The sequence below is a fragment of the Bison bison genome, unplaced genomic scaffold, assembly GCF_000754665.1.
Source record: "Bison bison bison isolate TAMUID 2011002044 unplaced genomic scaffold, Bison_UMD1.0 scf7180017864036, whole genome shotgun sequence".
Taxonomy (NCBI): Eukaryota; Metazoa; Chordata; class Mammalia; order Artiodactyla; family Bovidae; genus Bison; species Bison bison.
This window is the reverse complement of record NW_011494608.1, coordinates 4,365,582-4,389,008: the sequence shown is the minus strand read 5'-3', so window position 1 is coordinate 4,389,008 and position 23,427 is coordinate 4,365,582. Positions and strand designations below refer to the sequence as shown.

The 23,427-nt window shown below is 45.6% G+C and overlaps 1 protein-coding gene across 1 annotated transcript in view; it reads left to right on the top strand.

The window, feature by feature from the left end:
* The window catches only part of FAM135B (family with sequence similarity 135, member B), a 150,531-nt gene extending 127,526 nt beyond the window's left edge, over positions 1-23,005 (top strand). Inside the window, exons 9-19 of the mRNA XM_010834787.1 lie at positions 668-823; positions 1,868-1,941; positions 5,612-5,766; positions 7,984-10,000; positions 12,250-12,416; positions 13,890-13,981; positions 15,004-15,101; positions 17,083-17,234; positions 20,755-20,865; positions 22,380-22,493; positions 22,800-23,005. Of these exons, the coding sequence (XP_010833089.1) occupies positions 668-823; positions 1,868-1,941; positions 5,612-5,766; positions 7,984-10,000; positions 12,250-12,416; positions 13,890-13,981; positions 15,004-15,101; positions 17,083-17,234; positions 20,755-20,865; positions 22,380-22,493; positions 22,800-23,005 (3,342 nt within the window). The remainder of the gene's footprint in view (positions 1-667; positions 824-1,867; positions 1,942-5,611; positions 5,767-7,983; positions 10,001-12,249; positions 12,417-13,889; positions 13,982-15,003; positions 15,102-17,082; positions 17,235-20,754; positions 20,866-22,379; positions 22,494-22,799) is intronic.
* The last annotated feature ends 422 nt before the right edge of the window (positions 23,006-23,427 follow it).

Here is a 23,427-nt window from a genome sequence, read left to right as displayed (position 1 = left end):
TTCTGCTTCTGTTAGGTCCATACCATTTCTGTCCTTTATCGAGCCCATCTTTGCATGAAATGTTCCTTTGGTATCTCCGATTTTCTTGAAGAGATCCCTAGTCTTTCCCATTCTGTTGTTTTCCTCTATTTCTTTGCATTGATCACTGAAGAAGGCTTTCTTATCTCTTCTTGCTATTCCCAGCCATGTGGAAATCACCTAGTGAGTTTGATGCTGTCTGTGAGGTTATAAAGACTTTATCATTTCTCAGGAGATGTTTTCCAGCACCTACTCTGGAAAGGCAGCATGGTGCCCTGGCTTTGTGGGGGGGATGATCTTACAGCTTAATCCCAGCTATGTGTGACTTTGGGTATTCTGATGTATTTAATTCTCTCATTTTATTTTTTATGTAAAATGATGACTACAATAATTCTAACAAAGGTTCATTGTAGAGATTAAGTATATATTTAAAAGATGCTTTGTGTTTTACTTACCAAGTAGTAACTATTAATAATTGGAAGCTATCATGATGGCCAGATACTGAGTTCAGAGTATAATGGGCTATAGAGGAGAGTCTGGAGAAAGAGAGGGATTCATTACAAGCAGAGAAGCCAGCAAAGCCCTCAGAGGAAGATGGCAGTGGCTGCATGGAGCAGAGGTCCTTCACTGCACCCTTTTGCCTCCCCAGATGTTGAATAACCCAGAGAAGATAGCTGAGCAGATAAGTAAGGATCTCGCCTGGCTGGCCTCCCACCTGATGGCCCTGTGGACCCAGTTCCTGGACACAGTGACGCTGCACTCCCAAGTGACCACTTATCTCACCCAGGAGCACCACACCTTGCGGGTAAGGGATCAAACAGTATAAGTTCTGTAGTCACATGGCAGAGATATCAGGAAGCTTTTCAACAGTTGGTTCATCAGGCAGAATAAAAGTCTGGACTGGCTGCTGTCAACCTAAGTGCTAGTCCTGACCCACCATGAGCTTGCAGAGAAACTTTGTGACCTTCCTTTGGTTCTCAGTTCTTTGCTCTGAAAGTTGCTCAGTCGTGTCCGACTCTTTGCGACCCCATGGACTCTACAGTCCATGGAATTCTCCCAGGCCAGAATACTGGAGTGTGAGTAGCCTTTCCCTACTCCAGGGGATCTTCCCGACTCAAGAATCAAACAAGGGTCTCTCCTGCATTGCAGGCAGATTCTTTACCAACTGTGCCACAAGGGAAGCCCATTTGCTCTAGGGAAGTTTTTTGCTCTACTGTTCATTAAGTACCAGCCTTGGCTACCAAGTGATGGTGAGCTGATCTTAAAGGATATGATGAAGTGCTTTGAAAGTATTTTGAGGAAGTGTCTTCACATGTCATCCATTGTTCTTAAGGCCTTTTTTTTTTTTTGCCACCAGGTGGAAGTACACAGGGGGTGGGGACTCATGCGTAATAAAAGATGTTGGTCTTCTCATTTCCAGCCAGAGGACAAATAGCTGAGTCTCCGGACACACTTACATGACTGATTTTGCAAATTCTAATTTGTCTGCATTTATTTATGGCCTCTGTTTTCAAGTGTCTTTTATTCTAGTAGAAGAAATAAGGCCTAAATTTAAAAAAATGACAGAATGCAAAACAAGAGCAGATCAATAAACATGTGTTCAAAAAAAAAAAAAAAAAAAAAACACATGTGTTCAATTGTGTCCATAAATCAGGTTTGTGTTAAGAACTAGAAATGAGAGAGGGCAGCTGTGGAGGGCAGAAAGGTGTTTCAGAACCTCTGGGTTGTGGGCTCAGCTCTCTTCTTATTAATATATGTTACTTCCCTCATTGAGCCTTAATTTCCTTTTAGAAAATGAAGGCCAAACCCACCCAGTGAGTCACATTGTTTATACTGTTTTATTCTTCAGGTCCGAAGGTTTTCTGAGGCCTTCTTTTATATGGAGCACCAAAAACTTGCAGTCCTGACTTTTCAGGAAAACCTGTAAGTAACCAACGGCATGTCCACATCACACCATGAGCACCAAGGACATTCTTGTTCAAAGTTAGCTCTTCCCTTCATCCCTGATTATGAAGGAGAGAGTCTGCCCATCTCTTTGCATTCAGGTGCATTTTCTCTGAAGGCAAGAGCCAGACAGATTGCAGAGGTTGGAGCTGGCAGGTGGCAAAGAAGGTCAACAGCCAGAGTTTTTGCTGTTGTTGAGTATCATGATGGTTCTATAGACAGATTCAAGACTTCCTAGGTCCCTGAAGACATCTGTGCTGAGTCCTCTTTGCAAAATGAATTAGGAACAGGTGGTATGGCCACAAGCAATGTCAGGGGAAAAAAAACCCCACAGAATTCACCTGAGACTTTGTAGCAGCTATGAAATGCATTGAGCATAAGAATTAATACTGAACTACCTAATTAGGAGGATAGATGGGAAAAAATGTAAAAATACTCAGAAAAGTCAGAGGGTTGACAGAAGAGGAGATCATTGTCTCTTGTTATAGATTTCCCTGGTGGGCAGAGTCAGTGCTTCCTGTTTCCTCCAAGATGTTTGGTCTTGGCTACACAAGTTTATAGGTTTCTTTCTGTTTCTGAATAGTATGTTTGTCTCCAAAATAAATTTGGATGGAATAATGTTTTGAGATGCCCCAGTAAATCCAGCAGGAAAAACACTGATATTCGTCTATCACTTAGGACAGACCTGAAGATCTTTTCACTTTCATATTTTTTACACCTGTAAAACCTGTATGTAGTCATGTGTGGATGTGAGAGTTAGACCATAAAGAAGTCTGAGTGCCAAAGAATTGATGCTTTCAAACTATGGTGTTGGAGAAGATTCTTGTGAGTCTCTTGGACTGCAGTGAGATCAAACCAGTCAATCCTAAAGAAAATCAACCCTGCATATTCATTGGAAGGATGGATGTTGAAGCTGAAGCTCCAATACTTTGGCCACCTGATGTGAAGAACCAACTCATTGGAAAAGACCCTGATGCTGGGAGGGATTGGGGGCAGGAGGAGAGGACGACAGAGGATGAGATGGTTGGATGTCATCACCGACACAATGGGCATGAGTTTGAGCAAGCTCTGGGAGATGGTGAAGGACAGGAAAGCCTGGTGTGCTACAATCCATGAGGTGGCAAAGATTCAGACACAACTGAGCAACTGAAGAACAAGCTGTATGTCAATGTAATATGGCTAAAGCATTACTTACAGGTTAGGAATGTTTTGGCCAAAGTGATAAAATACCACTTTTCTGAGGGTGTAGCATTTGAGCAGAGACTGGGATTATACTAGAACTCCGGGTCTGGGAGTTGGTGATGGACAGGAAGGCCTGGTGTGCTGCAATCCATGGGGTCACAAAGAGTTGGACACAGCTAAGCAACTGAACTGAATTGGGGTTATAATAAGTCATGTCCTGATATGAGAGAAGACGGTTGAGTCAGAGGGGATAGCTGGTGTAAAGATTTCTTATATGGGAACATAAGGTGTTTGAAAGCATCAGTAAGCAAGCATAGCTACACTGGAGTGACAAGTAGGAGAAGTGGGGTAGGACCCAGCTTCTGTGGGAACTTATGGGCCCACAGGATAAAGAATTAGACTTCGTGCTATGATAATTATAACTAACGTCTTAAAAAACTGGCAAGTGACTATGGTAGAAAGACTTTGGATTTCAAATCTCATATACATGTTTTGACATTTTGACCCTGGAACTTATACTACTTGTGACATCTGACTAGTTACTGAACCTCTCTTAGTTTGTGCTTGGGTGTAAAAGGCAGATTCCTTCATTCAACAAGAGCCTATTTGGTGTTGACTGTATGCCAGACACTATTTTGGGCATTAGGATATCCAGCAGTGAACCAAACAGACACATTCTCACGGAGCTCATATTTTAGTAATGGAAACATATTTAAACATAAATAAATAAATATGATATGCCAAATGCAGTAAATGCTATGGAGAAATATATCAGTGTGACAGGCTGTAGAAGGGATGGGGAACATGGACCCGGTGAGCATCATCAGAGATGGGCTCCCTGAGGAGACATATGAGCAGAGCTCTAAAGCAGGTGAGGGTCTGAGCCCTGCAGATACCTACGTGATTATATCATTTGTCCCATAGTGCAACTTCAGATATTAGAGAAATTGATTACCATTCAATTAGTAGTAGATATTAACCTATAATAAAGAGCATACACTAGGATAGCAATGATGCTGTGTAGGAGGAGGTAAACTTAGAAGACTCTTGAGAGTCCCTTGGACAGCAGGGACATCAAATCAGTCAATCCTAAGGGAAATCAGCCCTGAATATTCATCAGAAGGACAGATGTTAAAGCTGAAGCTCCAATATTTTGGCCACCTGATGCAAAGAGCCAACTCACTGGAAAAGACCCTGATGCTGGGAAGGATTGAGGACAGGAGGAGAAGGGGCCAACAGAGGATGAAATGGTTAGATATCATCAATGACTCAATGGACATGACTCAATGGACATGAATTTGAGCAAACTCTGGGAGACAGTGAAGGACAGGGGAGCCTGGCGTGCTGCAGTCCATGGGGTCACAGCGAGTCAGACATAACTTAGTGAGTGAACAACAGCAACAGAACTTTTAATTAGGTCATTAAGAGTAAGAACTATATTCTAAAGGGGTCGGGTTAAGGGGTGGGAGGGAGGTTCAAGAGGCAGGGGATATATGTATATGAAGCGACTTAGCAGCAGCAGCAGCATACTGTACATTGTTGTACAGCAGAAACAACCTTGTAAAGCTGTTATCAGTAAAGCAACTGAACAAACTAAAAGTAAATTGTAAAAAATAAAAGAATAAGAACTATAGAATTGAGAGGGAAATTTTATTTCAGATTGAGAAAATTACCAGGGGACAGGCCCTCAGTGCTGTGAACAGAATTAAACCTTAGATTGAGATAGTGAACGTGGGCTCTGTGATGCTGGCAGCAAAGCATGCACGCAGGCATTCTCATCTAGAGTCAGATGGAGGGGAGGGAGGTCATAGTGTTTGCATCAGAGACAGAACCATCCTCCCAAATCAGGGTGGACAAGTGAACTCAGCCGTCAAGACCTGTCTTGTTCAAGCACAGACTAGAGTGTGTTTCTCAAGTAATAGGTTACAGCCATTTAGTGGACTGTGAAATTGTCTTCATGGCTTTAGAACAACACTTTTTAAATGAAATAAGATAGGTAGTAATAAGAAGAAGTATTTCTGAAGCTTTTGTTTCAGCATGAGTGTTTCTGGGAGTGTGTGTGATTGTACGGGGTGGCCATGGAAAATGAAGGGCATTTCTTGCCATGGGTTGCACTATTTAAAAAGTGTTTAAAAGTGACGTAGAACTGGTGAGTAGCAAGGGTATGTTTTATCGCCTCTCTTCCTGTTTGACCAATGCCAGCCAGTTCTTTTCACATAGGAAGGAAGTGTTCAGTGACAGTTTGTTGAATGAATGAATGTGAAAATGTTGATAGTGTGAAGACCTATAGCCAGGGCTTTGGGGGCTGGATAGGTAGCTGGGAAGAAAGGAAGTGTGGATACATAGATGGCAATTGTTACTGTCTACTGTACATCTTCTAAATGCTGTCATGGGATGAGACGGAAGGGGCAGCAAGAATACAACCTTTAAATCTCCTTTGGATGCTCACCGGGTCCATGTTCCCCAGGATCCAGACCCACAGCCAGCTGTCCCTGGATATCCGGAATTCGGAGTACCTCACCACCATGCCCCCGCTGCCCGCAGAGTGCTTGGACATTGATGGAGACTGGAACACCCTGCCCGTTATCTTCGAGGACAGATATGTGGACTGCCCAGCCACAGGTGTGTCTTTTTAGTTTTGGAAAAACTCAAGAGTTGGAATTACCACTGGGTTCCCATCGGCTGCTCTGCTTACCTCTCAACAGCCATGGGAACAAATCAGTGAGGTGTTTTGTCAGTTCACAGAGGAGAAGCAGGAACTAAGATTAAGCTTGTTATTGGAAGTGACTTCACTGCAGTGAATGGGCAAACTCATGGAACTCAAGGACAGTTACAGGAAAGACCTGCTTCTGGACTCCTGGGGTGGGATGTGGGAGGGAGGTTCAAGAAGGAGGGGACGTTGTGTATAGCTATGGCTGATTTGTGTTGATGTACGGCAGAAACCAACACACTATTGTAAGGCAATTATCCACCAATTAAAACATAAAAGTCTAGGTGACTTCTGAAAACGGTGTAGTGTTTCAAACAAAACACGTTATTCGGTTTTCAGTTAGTTGTACCCTGACATCTAGTGTCTACACTGTGCATGACAGCTTGAATGTGTATAAGCTCCAGAGAGAGCAGCCAACCCAGCTGCTCACAACAAGAACAAAACATTGGCTTGTGTCTGTGTGTGTATGTGTGCACACGTGCATACACACATGTACATGTGTATATATATAATCTAATACAGGTTCAGTCAGTTCAGTTCAGTTCAGTTGCGCAGTCGTGTCCACCTCTTTGTGACCCCATGAATCACAGCACGCCAGGCCTCCCTGTCCATCACCAACTCCTGGAGTTCACTCAAACTCACGTCCATTGAGTCGGTGATGCCATCCAGCCATCTCATTCTCTGTCATCCCCTTTTCCTCCTGCCCCTGATCCCTCCCAGGATCAGAGTCTTTTCCAATGAGTCAACTCTTCGCATGAGGTGGCCAAAGTACTGGAGTTTCAGCTTTAGCATCATTCCTTCCAAAGAACACCCAGAGCTGATCTCCTCCAGAATGGACTGGTTGGATCTCCTTGCAGTCCAAGGGACTCTCAGGAGTCTTCTCCAACACCACAGTTCAAAAGCATCAATTCATCAGTGCTCAACTTTCTTTATAGTCCAACTCTCACATCCATACATGACCACTGGAAAAACCATAGCCTTGACTAGATGGACCTTTGTTGGCAAAGTAACATTTCTGCTTTTCAATATGCTATCTAGGTTGGTCATAACTTTCCTTCCAAGGAGGAAGCGTCTTTTAATTTCATGGCTGCAGTCACCATCTGCAGTGATTTTGAAGCTGCAAAAAAATAAAATTTGACACTGTTTCCACTATTTCCCCATCTATTTCCCATGAAGTGATGGGACCAGATGCCATGATCTCTTCGTTTTCTGAATGTTGAGCTTTAAGCCAACTTATTCACTCTCCACTTTCACTTTCATCAAGAGGCTTTTTAGTTCCTCTTCACTTTCTTCCATAAGGGTGGTGTCATCTGCATATCTGAGGTTATTGATATTTCTGACGGCAATCTTGATTCCAGCTTGTGCTTCTTCCAGCCCAGCATTTCTCATGATGTACTCTGCATATAAGTTAAATAAGCAGGCTGACAATATACAGCCTTGACGGACTCCTTTTCCTATTTGGAACCAGTCTGTTGTTCCATGTCCAGTTCTAATGGTTGCTTCCTGACCTGCATATAGGTTTCTCAAGAGGCAGGTCAGGTGGTCTGGAATTCCCATCTCTTCCAGAATTTTCCATAGTTTATTGTGATCCACACAGTCAAAGGCTTTGGCATAGTCAATAAAGCAGAAATGGATGTTATATGTATGTTAATCTTCATTATATTTATATGGTTGAACTACAGAAAATTTGAACAGTTGGAAAAGATATTTAAAATAAGCACCGCTGTCTATCAGAATCCAACACAAATAACTGACATCCTTTGTTATCGTTTAGTCGTTAAGTCATGTCCGACTCTTTGCAGCCGCATGGACTGTATCCTGTCAGGCTCCTCTGTCCATGGGATTTCCCAGGCAAGAATACTGGAGTGTGTTGCCATGCCCTTCTCCAGGGGATATTCATGATACAGGGATCAAACCTGCATCTCCTGCATTGGCAGGTGGATTCTTTACCACTGAGCCACCAGGGAAGCCCTTCTTACTTGTGAAATTTCGAGAATTTAGAGGTTATCTCTCAGGATCAAGGAATAGAGTGCAGAAAAACTCTTTATTATACAATCAAGTGGATCATTTGTGAATGTAGATTTTGAAGAGTATAACACATTTTTCTTTCTTTTTTTTTCTTTCTGTAGGATGTAATTTGAATATTTACCCTAATTTTGATGTTCCAGCAACAAGTCCAGCAATAATGAACCTAAACAACAGAGAGGAGAACCTTGTTGTAAATAGAAAATCACCTCTGAGGGAAAACCTAGTCTTGGCCTCCATGAAATCATCCCCCACAGACTCTGATGAGGAGGTTATTAGGTGTCCAGGGCCCAGTAAGAATGTCGCCACACCCAGTCATATGGACGTGTGCTCTGAATCTCAGGTGTATCTGACAGTTGGTGAATTCCAGAGCAAGGCAGGTGTGCCTGAAGTTGACCATCAGACTGGCCCAAGGTCTGATGTTGGGGGGCATCTGCTGGCAGATGAGGATCTGCCCAGGAGGAGCCCTGGTCCAGAGGATGGCCAGGCCCCAGCGCTGACCTACATTGATGTGAAATCTAGCAATAAGAACCCCTTCAGAACAGAACCCACAGTGCCCACTGGCGCCCAGCATGAGAGTGGGTGCTCCAGAGCCAAGCACGAATTAGGCAGAACTGAGCGAAGCAAAGGGGTAGCCGGTGGAAGTCATCACTGTGCCGTCTCTTCAGAGAAAACCACCCTGCATGAGTTAAGCAGTCTAGGAAAGGGGGTGGGCCAAGGGAGCAAGATGGTGCTGCTGAGTCTGAAGGTCAGCCCCTCGGAGCCCTTCGAGCCCCTGAACTCTTCTTTGAGGGACCCTTTGGACATCAAGGGTTTGTCAAAGGACCCTCACATAGAGGAGAAGGAGGAAGTGTGTGTCCTCTCTGGGGTCATCAAGAGATCTGCTTCCATCATCTCCGACTCAGGCATTGAGAGCGAGCCAAGCTCTGTCGCCTGGTCCGAGGCTCGCAGCAGAACCCTGGAGCTACCCAGTGACAGGGACTTCTTGCACCAGCTGGTCCGAAGACATGCCCTGCACAGAAACTCCCTGGAAGGGGGGCACACTGAGAGCAACACGAGCTTGCCGAGCGGGATCCAGGCCTCCCTCACGTCCATTAGCTCTTTGCCTTTCGAGGAGGAGGAGCGGGAACTGGCACTCACGAAGCTGACCAAGTCAGTGTCCGCCCCCCAGATCAGTAGCCCCGAGGAGTCTGCTGAAGATGCGGACTCCACGCGGCATGGGGGAGGTCCCTCTGAAACTTCAGCTGTGCCCACCGAGAGCACCAACCCCTCAGGACGCTGCCTTCAACCCAGCGATGGCCCCACAATCCAGGAAGCTGGGGTCGACCATGGCCTTGTGGAGGAAATCTCAGATGCTGACAACCTGCAGGGCCCCGGTTACATAGATATCCCCAAAGGTCAAGAGCATCAGTTTGACCCCCAAGGCCCCTGTTGTCTGGATGGCAGGACTGACCACCCTCCAGGTGTTGAAACCAAAGGTCTGGGTTTAAAAGTACCATGCCTCCTTGGACTTGAATCACCTGGGCACAGAGTTTTGCCCAGAGAACTCATGGAGACCCCGAAAGGCGTGCCTGGAGACTCCGACGTGGGGACAGGAGCTCCTCTCGACAGCGACATGTTGGACGTTGAGAGTTTCACCTACCCCAGGGTGCCTGAAGTGAGCTGTGCACCAGCCGCCAAAACCATCGACGTGGATTCTGCAGGTGAGCAAAGCAGCTCCCTTGGCATCACGGAGGATACGGCACCGAGCAGAGGAGCTGACACCTTCCCAGAGGATGAACATGAAGCAGGCTCGGGCTCCACTGTGACTCCGTCCGTTCCCTCCCAGGTTACGGGAAACCAGGAGCCCAGGGCAGGCACCACCATCCTGCTGTCCCACGTGACCTCTGCAGAGAGCTCCTCCCTGGACAGCCTGAAAGCTGTCGAGGTCGTCAACCTGTCTGTGTCCTGCGCTGCCACCTGTCTCCCTTTCTCGTCTGTGCCCAAGGAGACCCCTGCCAGGGCTGGATTCTCTTCCAAACAGACCCCGTTCCCCATCACTCATCAACCTTTGGGCTCCTTTGGAGTCGTTCCTAACCATTCCAGAAAGCTGGAGGAGGAAGTCAGCGAAAGGATGTTCAGGTAGGTTTGCTGATGGCTAACCTATCCCAGCATCATCTTTCAGACTTTCCCACATATTCCGCAGTTTCACGCATACTGTTTCAGGATTGCATATCAGGTATTTTCTGATTTAAATAAAGTAAGATGCTCCTATTGTACAAGTCAGGAATGTAGAATAGTAAAAGGAAGTAAAAATGATCGATAACCTCACCTCTCAAATATAGCCCATGTGTAAGTTCTTCTATATTTTTCCTATGTGCATTTTTATGTATATATTGTGTTGTTTTTCTTTACTCACTAAGTCGTGTCCAACTCTTTGCGACTCCGTGGACTACAGCCATCCAAGCTCCTTTGTCCATGGGATTTCCCAGGCAAGAAAATTGGAATGGGTTGCCATTTCCTTCTCCAATGTATATATTATTAATCTGCAAAAGTAAGATAATTTTTACCAACTCCAAGTTTTTTCCAGCTTCATATATTGGAAACATCTTTCTATGTTTATAAATCTATTTTGCATTACCATTTTGGTGTTTAAATAATATTCCATTGTATAAATGCACCATGAATTATTAACAAAATCCTTTAGAGATAAACTGTAAATGTTTTTTCAGTTTTTCTTATGATGAATGACCTCTGTCTTTGCACAATTCCTTTAAGAGCCATTTGAGAATAGGACTAATTCATCAGATTTTCTTCCTAAATACCTCTTGTGTGATTATTAAGTTTATTATTCCTTTTGAAATGCCAGAATCCAGCCCTTTATCCTTGTCTTAGGTTTGCATTCATAGTAGTCCTTCCCCTATAAACTATGCATTTGATTAAATTTAGTATTGAATCATTTAACCAAAATATCCCATTTCACTCACTTGTTCTAAAAAGTGTTAAACAGTTACCCATTAATAATATCTCTGAAAGAAATGGCACAGACAGGTAAATTTTGGATCCCATGTTTTATGAAGACTATTAAATACCTATCCTATGCCCATGTCATCAGTTTAATTAATACATGGCAGAACTGTCCAGCACTGGCTAGTGTTCTGGGCTCTCAGTCTAAGAAGGAGGTGGAGAGATGACAGAAGCAGATGAGAGCAGTTGAGTACACGGGGTGGTTCATGTGTGCACAGCTGAGCCAGAAAAAGGAGGACCTAATTTTTCTGTGGAGCAATAAATGTGGATGGAAATGGATGGTGGCCAGGAGAAGCTTTTTAGAGATGACACCCAAGTGGAGGAGAAACTATGAGACATCCTGTTGATGACAATGATGGTGATGATGAGAAGGCTGGTAATAGATTTCATCTTTTTATTTCACTATTTAATCTGTTTCAAGTACTATTTTAAGCATTTTGCATTGATTATATTGCTTCAAACACAAAACAAAGACGACTCTGAATTCAACGAGGGTGTGATTCCCCTCATTTTTCACAAATGAGGAAACAATGCAGGGAGGTTACTAGTCGGCCCACAGGTGGTTGTGGCTGCTGCTTGGTCACTCAGTTGTGTCTAACTCTTTGCCGCCCCATGGACTGTAGCCCACCAGGATCTTCCATCCATGGGATTTTCCAGGCAAGAATACTGGAGTGGGTTGCTGTTTCCTTCTCCAGGGGATCTTCCCAACCCAGGGATGGAACCCATGTCTCCTGCATCGACAGGCAGATTCTTTACTACTGAGCCACTAGGGAAACCCCCAGTAGTAACGGTCAAAGCTGAGATTGTGACCTTGGGGTTCTGACTCCTGTGTTCATGCTTTTAATCACCACCTGGTCAGGTAGCCAGGCAAAGAAGATGATAACCAGGTGGGAAAGGCATTTCAGGCAGATAGACCCGAATACACAAATGCATGGAAGTAAAGAGAAGAGACATAATTCATGCAGGGAATGAAATATCTCCTCCAACTGTTCTTTTGGGGGCCGGGGGATGATGCTGGAGAAGTTGGTGGAGGCCAGGGTAATAAACTTTCATTCCTGGAACACTGCTTAAAGATTGTATGGGTCCTTGAAGCTGGATAGACTCTCTGAGGTTCTGTTCATTGCAGGAACCACATCTGCAGAAACCAACTCAATCTAGCCTTTGTTTTTCCTGGATTGCTTTCTTGCCTCCTTCAGAACCAAGCCTCCTTCACTAGCCTCTCCCTTGAGGTACCATATTCAGCCTTTGCTGCTTGGCAGAGACTTCCTTGTAGATGTTCATCACTCCTACATCTCAGCTCAACTCATCTCCTGTTCAATGTGGAGCACACAGCTCGGCTTGTGATTAATTAGTGTATTCTCCAGTTTTTATCAGGCCAAAGAGAAATTTAAAAAAGAGCTGAAGATTGATGGATTTCTGTACAGTGACTTATCTGTACTAGCTTCTGACATACCGTATTTCCCACCAGAGGAAGAGGAAGAAAATTTGGAAGATGGGATTCACCTGGTAGTCTGTGTCCATGGCCTGGATGGTGAGTTCTAACAGGTTTTCTCCTCAAAAGGTGACATAGACACATTATCACATTTATGATTGACTCTAGATCAGGGAGTTGTTCAACAAATGATGAGTAGGCAACTGTGGAATGATAGTAAGTATACTGGATCTAGGAAAATGGCATGGCCTTGCTCCCAAAGGAAATATCTCTTTGGCCAAAAATATGTTCAAGCTAATGAAATACCCAAATGAATGAATTAATGCAATGGAGGGATAAATAAGTCATATCCACTTTAGATGGGATCTAACAAATAAGTAAGGGTCAGAGAAATGAAAGGGCTTCTCTAGGGCTTCACTGTTGCTGAGCAGCAAAACCTGTGGTCTTATACTTCTTATGATAACTAAATAGGGAATGGTGATAACTTTACTTACGTGACACACTCTTGTTAATATCCTTAATTTTTCTCACTCTTGGGGCTAATGCATTTAATTGTCTGTATCCAGTCCTGGCTATATGCATCACATACCAGAATGCTGAGTCAATAGGTCTATTTGGTGAAGTGTTCAAGAATCCAGCGGTAGATCACCCATTCCAGATGATGATGATGGTGGTGGTGGTGGTGGTGGTGATGATGAAGACCAGGTTGTATACATCACTCACCATGGTCCCAGAGCCTTTTTAGCTGCTTAATATGTATTAATGTGGTTGATCCTGACAAGAGCCCTGCAGAGTAGCTGCTATTATCTACCCCATTTATAAAGGGGGAAACTGAGTAAGAGGGCAGCTCAGTAACTTGTATAAGGTCCCACAGCAACTGCAGTTGACTCTCCATGGTGGTCTAGTGGTTGAGACTTTGCCTTCCAGTGCAGGAGCTGGGGATTCAATCCCTGGTCAGGGAACTAAATCCCACCTGCCTCATGGCCAAAAAACCAAAACATAAAACAAGAACAAATTCCACAAATTGTAGCAAATTCAATAAAGACTTTAAAAATGGTCCACATCAAAAAAAAAAAAAATAGCTATCAATGCGGGAGGGAATATATATGTACTTGCAGCTGATCTGCGCTGTTACAGCAGAAACCAACACAACATTATAAAGTAATTATCCTCCAATTAAAAATAAATTAAAAAAAAAACACCTATCAGGCTGGGTTTTGCTGCTTATCAACAACACTTGCAGAAAGTCCTGAATAAACAGAACTGTCAAAGAAGGGAGGGGCAGCATGTCTTCAACTCTTCCTGGACCATTACGTTCACAAGCCAGAAACTGGTAGATCGGGGAATAATCCCAGTGAGAGAGGGCTGCCAGGGTGGCCCTGAGCCTGTGTGGATGGGAGGAGGGAGCAGCACAGGGACCAGTGGACTGGGCGTGTGTTAGTTGCTTTTATTATGGACTTACTGAAAAATGGGAAATAGGAGGGATAGGAGAGAAATAAGAAGTACATCCTTAGTGTGTCAGAGGTCACATGATTCAATGTGGGTCTATGTGGGGTCATCTATCCTCTTTAGGGAACAGTGCAGACCTCCGGCTGGTAAAGACTTTCATAGAACTGGGGCTCCCTGGAGGAAAACTGGATTTCCTCATGTCTGAGAAGAATCAGGTATGACAACAAAAACATCTGAACCGAAACAATCCCTGAGTCACGTCTTAGATGAGCCTCCTAAAGTCGCTGTGATGGTTATGGCTACACAGGTGGGAGGGAGCTTTGCCAGGTGACCCTGGCCAGGTGCTCAGGTCTGGAGAGCTCCTTTTCCTTGGGGAGGAGGAAATAGTAAGAAGGGGGAACATGTGAATCAGGGGACTGGCCCTCTAGACCTCACAGGTCGTAGGTTGGCTGACAGCTTGGAGCATAAACGATGGGGCATCCGTGGGTCTGTCTGGGGAAGAGGTTTGTCACTGGTGTCGGTGTAACTGGTAGAGCTGGATCGTGACCTTTTCATCACCAGAGGGAAACTATGGAGCCTTTGCCATTTCAGGGCTGGAACTTTAATGGGGTGTCAAGGTAGACGAGACTTGCAAGAGTCCATGACCAAGAGGGGGGTTGGGTGTTGTCACTGATTCCCAGCCCAGGGGACTTGAGATGGATGAGGCTAAGTATCCTCTGGAGGCAGAGAACGGCTTGTAGCTAAAGGGTCTCATGGCCACGGAACATGGGAGCTGCACAGAGAATAGTCAACAAGCGAACACGGGATGTTAGTCTCACTGCTCCCCTCTTAGTGGTCAGTCCTTTTCCTTATCTCTGACACCTGCTTTGTGCAAGGCCATGCACTCTGCAGGGTGAAGGGACAGACATGTGAGGAAGAGGAAAGAGAATCATTTCGAACGTCTTCGATGTGCTGAGCACTTGTATCTGTTTGCTCTTTTAATCTTCACAACCTTTCTTTGAAGTGTGGACCTTGTTGTCTCCCCACGGAAAAGGGAACCCATAGTCAGTCCAACCTGGAAAGCCCCAGTTGGGGGCTCCTTTTCTTGATATTGAATCCTAATTTGTAGCCCGAAGGTCAGGCATGGGCACACACCCAGGATATGCCCTGAGGCTTGGTGGAGGAAAACGAGCTTGCGCACAGAGCCTGGCCTTGTGCAACTGCCCCCTCGACACCCGTTTCATCTCTCTCCTTCCAGATGGACACGTTTGCGGATTTTGATACCATGACCGATCGGTTACTGGATGAAATAATTCAGCACATCCAGTTGTACAACCTCTCCATATCGAGAATTAGGTAAAAGGAAACCACAGGTAGTTAATGCTGGGGGGGAGCGGTGCCCTTTTTAAGTGTTTGCCGTGTATGAGTTCAGCACGATGCCATCTGAATACCAGGCTGGGATTAGTTAACTTAGGGCTTTCAAGGGACTAGATTACTTCCAGAGCAGCCGTGGATCCCAAGCCTGCTTGACACACCCATGTCTGGCATAACCGCTGTGTAGGAGCCTACAGCTTGTGCAGCTCAGTACAAAGAGAACTGGGCTTAAGTATGTGTGTTCTGTGTGCTCAGTCGTGTCTAACTCTTTGTGACCCTTTGGGCTGTAGCTTGCCAGACTCCTCTGTCCACAGGATTTTTTCAGGCAAGAATACTGGAGCGGGTAGCCATTTCCTTCTCCAGGGATCTTCCCGACCCAGACATCAAACCTGTGTCCCTGCATTTCCTGCATTGCAGGTAGATTCTTTACCTGCTGAGCCATCAGGGAAGGCCTTCAACAAATACTCTAGGTTTTAAATCCCTATTCTTTTGACAGTTACAAGTTTGTGTCTGCATTCTACCATGTAACCTTGAACAAGCTTTCTACATCTCTGATCCTCTGTTTCCCCATTTATTAAGTGGGACCAGCCCGAGGGGATTCACTAGCTGCTGCATAAAAGGGCTTCATTCAGCACTAACTGTGACCTTACACTGTAATAGACAACTGGGTGTCAATGTTGAAAGGATTAAGGGGATAGTCCATAGCGTGTTCCTCAGGCATTTGCCAACGTGGACACATCTGGAAATGAGTCCTCGATAGCCACCATCCTATTTAGGCCTTGGGGATGAACCATCACTTCTTTATTTCACAAATGAGGATTCAGAGGTTGACAGAGTTAGATGAAAATAAAAGGGTGTGGGAATTCCCTGGAGGTCCAGTGGTTAGGGCTCCGTACTCACTGCCAGGGCCTGCTTTCGACCTCTAGTCAGGGAACTAAAATCCCACAAGCTGCACAGCACAGTCAGACAAATAGACTGTCAACAAACTGAAAAATTCATGGGAATTCCCTGGTGGTCTAGTTGTTAGGACTTGGTGCCTTCATTGCCAAAGACCTGGGTTCAATCCCTGGTCGGGTTACTAAGATCCTGCAAGCCCCACAGTGCAAACAAAATTAATAATGATAATAGTAAAAAGTAAGTGGATACCAGGGCTTCCCTGGTATTTCAGATGGTAAAGAATCTGCCTGCAATGAAGGAGACCCAGGTTTGATCCCTCGGTTGGGAAGATCCCCAGAGAAGGGAATGGCAACCCACTCCAGTATTCTTGCCTGGAGAATCCCATGGACAGAGGAGCCTGGCAGTCTATAGTCCATGGAGTTGCAAAGAGTTGGACAGGACTGAGTAACTAACACTTGCACTTAAACTTTTCAAGAGGATACACAGGAGAAGAGCTAGGGAACTCTGCCTCTCATCTAGTTGGGTTTCTATAAATAATTATTTAAGCTCAAAGTGCTGATGTGTGGGATTCACAGATCTCAGAGCAGTGGAGCAGCTGGAGCAGAGAGTGTGCGGGGGGGCTGAGCAGGGTGACGGAGGGCGGAGTAGCCCTGGAGAGGCAGGTGGAAGTGGGCCAGGCTGAGAAGCCGGGACTTGACCCTATGAATGACCAGGAAGGTTCGTGCCCCATGTGTATTCCAGAAAGGACCCCCAGGTGTCCCAAGGGGGGCGTAGAGACCAGAACTGGGTGGAGGGGCTGCTCTAATAACAATGTGGGAAGGTGCTCATACTTGTGATCACACTGGGCCCAGGGTCTCCATCACAAGGCTCCATCCTGGGCTCCACGTATCCAGCATTTGGAAACCCAATGGGGATGAATTATTGCCCCCCGCCACTTTGCCCCACATGTCCCCCTAAATCCTGAGGGAGCTGGAGGCTGGCTCACCCCTTGTGCTCCTGGCACAGCGTCTTCTGGGCTGCTGCTGTCCTGCGCTCACTCACATGGACCCTTCCCATCTCTCCATAGCTTCATCGGCCATTCTCTCGGCAACATCATCATCCGATCGGTCCTCACGCGGCCTCGGTTCCGGTATTACCTCAACAAACTCCACACCTTCCTGTCACTGTCTGGGCCCCACCTGGGGACCCTGTACAACAACAGCACCCTGGTCAGCACAGGTAAGATGCCACCAGCATCGGCACTCCTCAGCATCATGCAGGGCCCAGGGGAGGGCAAAGCAGAGATGGAGGCTCTTCCTGATGGAGCCTCCTGGCTTTGGAGCCAGCCTCTTCAAAGTGGTGGCGCTGGCTGTCTGCCACTGTCCCCGCACCCGTACCCACCTGCCCTCAGGGCGGGCTGGGCTGCGTTATGTCCTCACAGGAGGTGGCTCAGATCTGTTTGCTTTCACGTTATTACAGAACATAAGCTGGGAACATAGGTTATTTGACACATTGATATATAACAAATGGAAGTTCTTTCCTTTGTCAAGCTGTCTTCCTTCACAAACCAAGGAAGCCAGTTCTGAACAGAAACAAATGATTTAGACCACATTTTTCCCAATAGTAATTTTGCAACACTAGTGAAATGTCTCACTGAAAAATGAGACGTTACCAGTAATCCTTCCAATCTAACGTATTTAGAGTGATTCTGTATGGCTCACTCTCCTTATATTTGCATCCACGCACATTTGCATGGCAGCAAGGCTTCCCAGGTGGCTCAGTGGTAAAGAACCTGCCTGCCAATGCAGGAGACATGGGCTTGATCCCTGGGTTGGAAAGATCCCTGGAGTAGGAAATGGCAAACCACTCCAGTATTCTTGCTTGGAAAATCCCACAGAGAGAGGAGTCTGACAGGCTACAGTCCATGGGGTCACAAAGAGTCAGACACAACTGAGCATGCACATCATCACGTCAATCATAACATATATATACCCTGTGTCTTACTTATTTCCTTGCATTTTATCAAATTCATGTATTTGTGCACGTGACATAATAATCATCCCTGTTAATGTCAGCATAACCAGAGTAAATAGCTGGACTTCGAAATGAAAGGTTGATGTTCACTTTGCTGCATCCTAATTGGATCTGTTCAGTTCAGTTCAGTTACTCACTCATGTCTGACTCTTTCTGATCCCATGGACTGCAGCACACCAGGTTTCCCTGTCTATCACCAACTCCCAGAGCTTGCTCAAACTCATGTGCATTGAGTCGGTAATGCCATCCAACCATCTTATCCTTTGTCATCCCCTTCTCTTCCTGCCTTCAATCTTTCCCAGCATCAGGGTCTTTGCCAATGAGTCAGTTCTTCGCATTAGGTGGCCAAAGTATTGGAGCTTCAGCTTCAGCATCAGTTCTTCCAATGAACACTCAGGACTGATCTCCTTTATAATGGACTGGTTGGATCTCCTTGCAGTCCAAGGGACTCTCAAGAGTCTTCTCCAACACCACAGTTCAAAAGCATCAATTCTTTTGCACTCAGCTTTCCTTATAGTCCAACTCTCACATCCATACACGACTACTGGAAAAACCATAGCTTTGACTAGATGGACCGTTGTTGGCAAAGTAATGTCTCTGCTTTTTAATATGCTGTCTAGGTTGGTCATAGCTTTTCTTCCAAGGAGCAAGTGTCTTTAATTTCATGGCTGAAATCACCATCCGCAGTGATTTTGGAGCCCAAGAAAATAAAGTCTGTCATTGTTACCATTGTTCCTCCATCTATTTGCCATGAAGTTATAGTCTGGATGCCATGATCTTAGTGTTCTGAATGTTGAGTTTTAAGACAGCTTTTTCACTCTCCTCTTTCATCAAGAGATTCTTTAGTTTCTCTTTGCTTTCTGCCATAACAGTGGAGTCATCTGCATATCAGAGGTTATTGATATTTCTCCCAGCATTCTTGATTCCAGCTTGTGCTTCATCCAGCCCAGCATTTCACATGATGTACTCTGCACATAAGTTAAATAAGCAGGATGACATTATACAGCCTTGACATACTCCTTTCTCAATTTGGAACCAGTCCATTGTTCCATGTTCAGTTCTAATTGTTGCTTCTTGTCCTGCATACAGGTTTCTCAGGAGGCAGGTCAGGTGGTCTGGTATTCCCATCTCTTTGAAAAATTTCCACAGTTTGCTGTGATCCACACAGTCAAAGGCTTTGGCGTAGTCAGTAAAGCAGAAGTAAATATTTTTCTGGAACTCTCTTTCTTTTTCTATGACCCAACGGATGTTGGCAATTTGATCTCTGGTTTCTCTGCCTTTTCTAAATCCAGCTTGAACATCTAGAAGTTCTCAATTCATATACTGTTGAAATCTGGCTTGGAGAATTTTGAGCATTACTTTGCTAGTGTGTGAGATGAGTACAATTGTGCGGTAGTTTGAACATTCTTTGCCATTGCCCTTCTTTGGGATTGGAATTAAAACTGACCTTTTCCGATCCTGTAGCCACTGCTGAGTTTTCCAAATTTGCTGGCATATTGAGTGTGGCACTTTCACAGCATCATCTTTTAGGATTTGAAATAGCTCAGCTGGAATTCCATCACCTCCACTAGCTTTATTCCTAGTGTTGCTTCCGAAGGCCCACTTGACTTTGCACTCCAGGATGTTTGGCTCTCATTAAGATCTTTTTTGTATAGTTCTTCTGTGTATTCTTGCCACCTTTTCTTAACATCTTCTGCTTCTGTTAGATCCATACCATTTCTGTCCTTTATTGTGCCCATCTTTGCATGAAATGTTCCTTTGGTATCTCTGATTTTCTTGAAGAGATCTCTAGTCTTTCCCATTCTATTGTTTTCCTCTATTTCTTTGCATTGATCACCAAGGAAGGCTTTCTTATCTCTTCTTGCTATTCCTTGGAACTCTTCATTCAGATGGGTATATGTTTTCTTTTCGCCTTTGATTTTCTCTTCTCTTCTTTTCTCAACTATTTGTAAGGCCTCCTCAGACAACCATTTTGCCTTTTTGCATTTCTTTTTCTTGGGGACAATCTTGATCACTGCCTCCGGTACAGTGTCACGAACCTGTGTCCTAGTTCTTCAGGCACTCTGTCTATCAAATCTAGTCCTTTGAATCTATTTGTCACTTCCACTATATAATTTTAAGGAATTTGATTAGGGTTATACCTGAATGGTCTAGTGATTTTCCCTACTTTCTTCAATTTAACTCTGAATTTGGCAATAAGGAGTTCATGATCTGAACCATAGTAAGCTCCCAGTCTTGTTTTTGCTGACTATATAAATCTTCTCCATCTTTGGCTGCAAAGAATATAATCAATCTGATTTTGGTATTGACCATGTGGTGATGGCCATGTGTAGAGTCATCTCTTGTGTTGTTAGAAGAGTATTTGCTACGACCAGTTTGTTCTCTTGGCAAAACTCTGTAAGGAGCATCTTTAAATTTTTTTTTCTTTCGGTATTTCAGACTGTTTCCTTAGGCTAGATTTATGGAAGGGGATTGAAAAATCAAAGGGTTTGGTTAACTTCATGACTCTTGAAGCCTGTCTCATAAGATTTTATCTCTGCCTCCGGATTATAACAATACAAATGTATGTCAAACTTCCCAAGGATTTGCTAAATTGCACACTCTCCTTTTTAAGTTAACTAAAAGCCACAGTTGAATGTTAATCTTTCCCCTATTCTTTTTTGCTTTTTTGTTTTTTTGGTTGGATGTGTTTGATGTCGGTCTGGTTTGGTTGTCGTCTTTCTAGGTTTGTGGCTCATGCAGAAACTGAAGAAATCCGGGTCGCTTTTGCAGCTGACCTTCAGGGATAATGCTGATCTGCGCAAATGTTTTCTCTACCAACTAAGCCAAAAGACAGGTGAGTGGATCCCCCAGCTGCACCCTGAAGTGGCAGTGAGTGGGAGCTGGAGAGCCAAACCTTGAAACCCAAATTAGATTCAAAGTTGCATTACTTCACTCACAGAAGGATGTCATCAGGAGCTGCAGTGTGACATAGCTTCCTCAGTTCACAGAGAGCCCAGCAGCTACCCAAGAACTAGCTGCTTCTTGACCACCTCCCCTGCAGCCTGGGGGCCAGAGGCAGGTGTGTGCAGTGTTCTCTACCTTAGAGTTGCAGCATCTACTTCCCACCAAGCTTTTAATGTGCCCAGGTCTGTGTGCCAACCGACAGCTCCTTTACCCGGGTGCAGATTCCCCTACCAAAAGGGCAGGTGGACACTGTCCATTTCTGTTGATAGGGCAGAGGGACATGGGGGTGCTTAAGATCACACCTTTACCCACACTTGCAATGAGGAAGCACATACAGGTGTTGAAGACTCTACCTGCCAAGGGAGTGAGCAGAGCACAGCAGTGACCTCATGTCACTGAGGGAGCAGAGAGGTTGACCAGGTGTCGTACTGAGTCCTGCCCAGCAAGCTGGCCTGACCCAGGGTCTGTCTCATGGGCCACAATCTTCCATCAGTGTCAAAACACTGACTCTGATGCTATCTCTGCCTCCCTGGATGTAAGCCTGGTGTAGCCCTGGACTGATGATAACCTTGGACAAGTTCCTTACCCATGTCTGTATCTGTGTGCTACCATGAGAGCTACACCCCCGTGGGGAAGGGACGGAAGCAGGCTTGGGCAGAGGAGCAGTTGGATCACAGTGTGGCCCCTCCAGAGTTATCCTGCAGAGGGAGGAGGTCTGGTATCTGCCCCCTGCGGATCACTGAGAGTTGGCCAGCCCCAGCTTGTGGTCTTGGGCTGTTATCTGGGATGAAAAGGCTCCCTTCATTGGAGGCGTCCCCCAGTGTCCCTGGGCTGAAAGCAGTCTGACGGGGGACCTGGGTAGAGCACCGCAATGCTGGGATATCCCTGGTGAGCTTGGGGACTGAAAGAATAGGCTGTGATGCTTCAACTGGGAGATCCCTCTGCCTCAGAGCAGGCTGATTCAGGGAGGTGAGGTGACCTGCAGAGCGATGAGGTCAGAGGCTGTTTTCCTCCCGCAGGTGACGGTACTGGGGCTGGCACACAGGGAACCATGGGGTTGGGGAGGAGGAGCGGCAAAATACTAGATTTACTTCCTTATGGACTCCTTTCTGTTCCCGCCCAGAAAGGCATTTTTGTCACTTACCTGTTATTTATCTTCCACTGCTCAGGGTCGTGAGCTTAGTTTCTGCGGCTGATGAAGTCAAAGCCGCCCCCTCCCCTCTAACTTGCAGAGCCTCTTTCCCCCGTCCCAGACCCGAAGACCCTCATTCAGTGACTCCACCGGTGTGTCTGGTATCTTTCCGCTTTTCCTTTCTCCCGGGCAAGTTTGTGAAATGTGTGCAAAGCAGGGGCTGTGGGTTGAAACCGCCTGAGCAAAACAGCACCCGCCCGGCTTAATTGCAGGTCTGCAGTATTTTAAAAACGTTGTGCTGGTTGCTTCTCCCCAAGACCGCTACGTGCCCTTTCATTCAGCCAGGATAGAGATGTGTAAGACCGCCCTCAGAGACAGACACACAGGTAAGCCACATTTCCTTTCCTTTTCTCCCCTTTTTCTCCTTCCCTTCCCGTTTCTCCTCCATCTCCCTCTTCTTTTTCTTCTCCCCGCCCCCTTCTCCTCCTCCTTCTTTCCTCTTCCTTCTTCTTCGTTTTTGTGACTTTCTGATTTGAAAAGCAAAAGTAAATCATGATGAAGGTAACTCTGCCTAGTAGGGCGCATCAGATATTCTGCCAAGGACTAGGAGCCCAATACATACCTGGTGTTTTTCTGTAGATTCCACTGCTGAACTTTTGCCCCCACTTCTCGTCCATCTTCCCTCCTCCCAGGCCCTGTTTACGCGGAAATGATCAACAACCTTCTTCGCCCTCTGGTGGACGCCAAGGACTGCACTTTGATCCGACACAATGTATTCCACGCCTTGCCCAACACTGCCAACACCCTGATTGGCCGAGCGGCTCACATCGCTGTGCTGGACTCCGAGCTCTTCCTGGAGAAGTTCTTCTTGGTGGCGGGACTCAACTACTTTAAGTAGTGGCTTTGAGCGCGCGGGCCTTGGGGAGCTCGCCAGAAACGTTTAAGATCCATGAGAGCTCTGGCTGAGACATCCTTTTACAGACCTCTGTCATTCCAAGGTTGAGCTCAGAGAGGAAGGCGCTGAGGGGTGGAGGGTGGGGTGGGACCGGACATTCGAGGTGCTTCCCTTTTCGGAGAGTTTGGGAAAGCTGAATCGATAGTGTCAAAGACAAGACTTTGCCCGAACCTGTCTAGCCACCTGGAGTCTCATTCAAGATGCTTTCTAGCAAAATTTGGAGAAAATAAAGAAACAGAATCCTTGGAGTTGGTGAGCCCACCTTCTTAACTCCCATTGGCTCACAGAGAGATGGCTCCAAGTTAACTAGATTTGTTGGGTATGTGACTAGTTCATAGCTTTATCATTTTTGATGCACTCAAGCA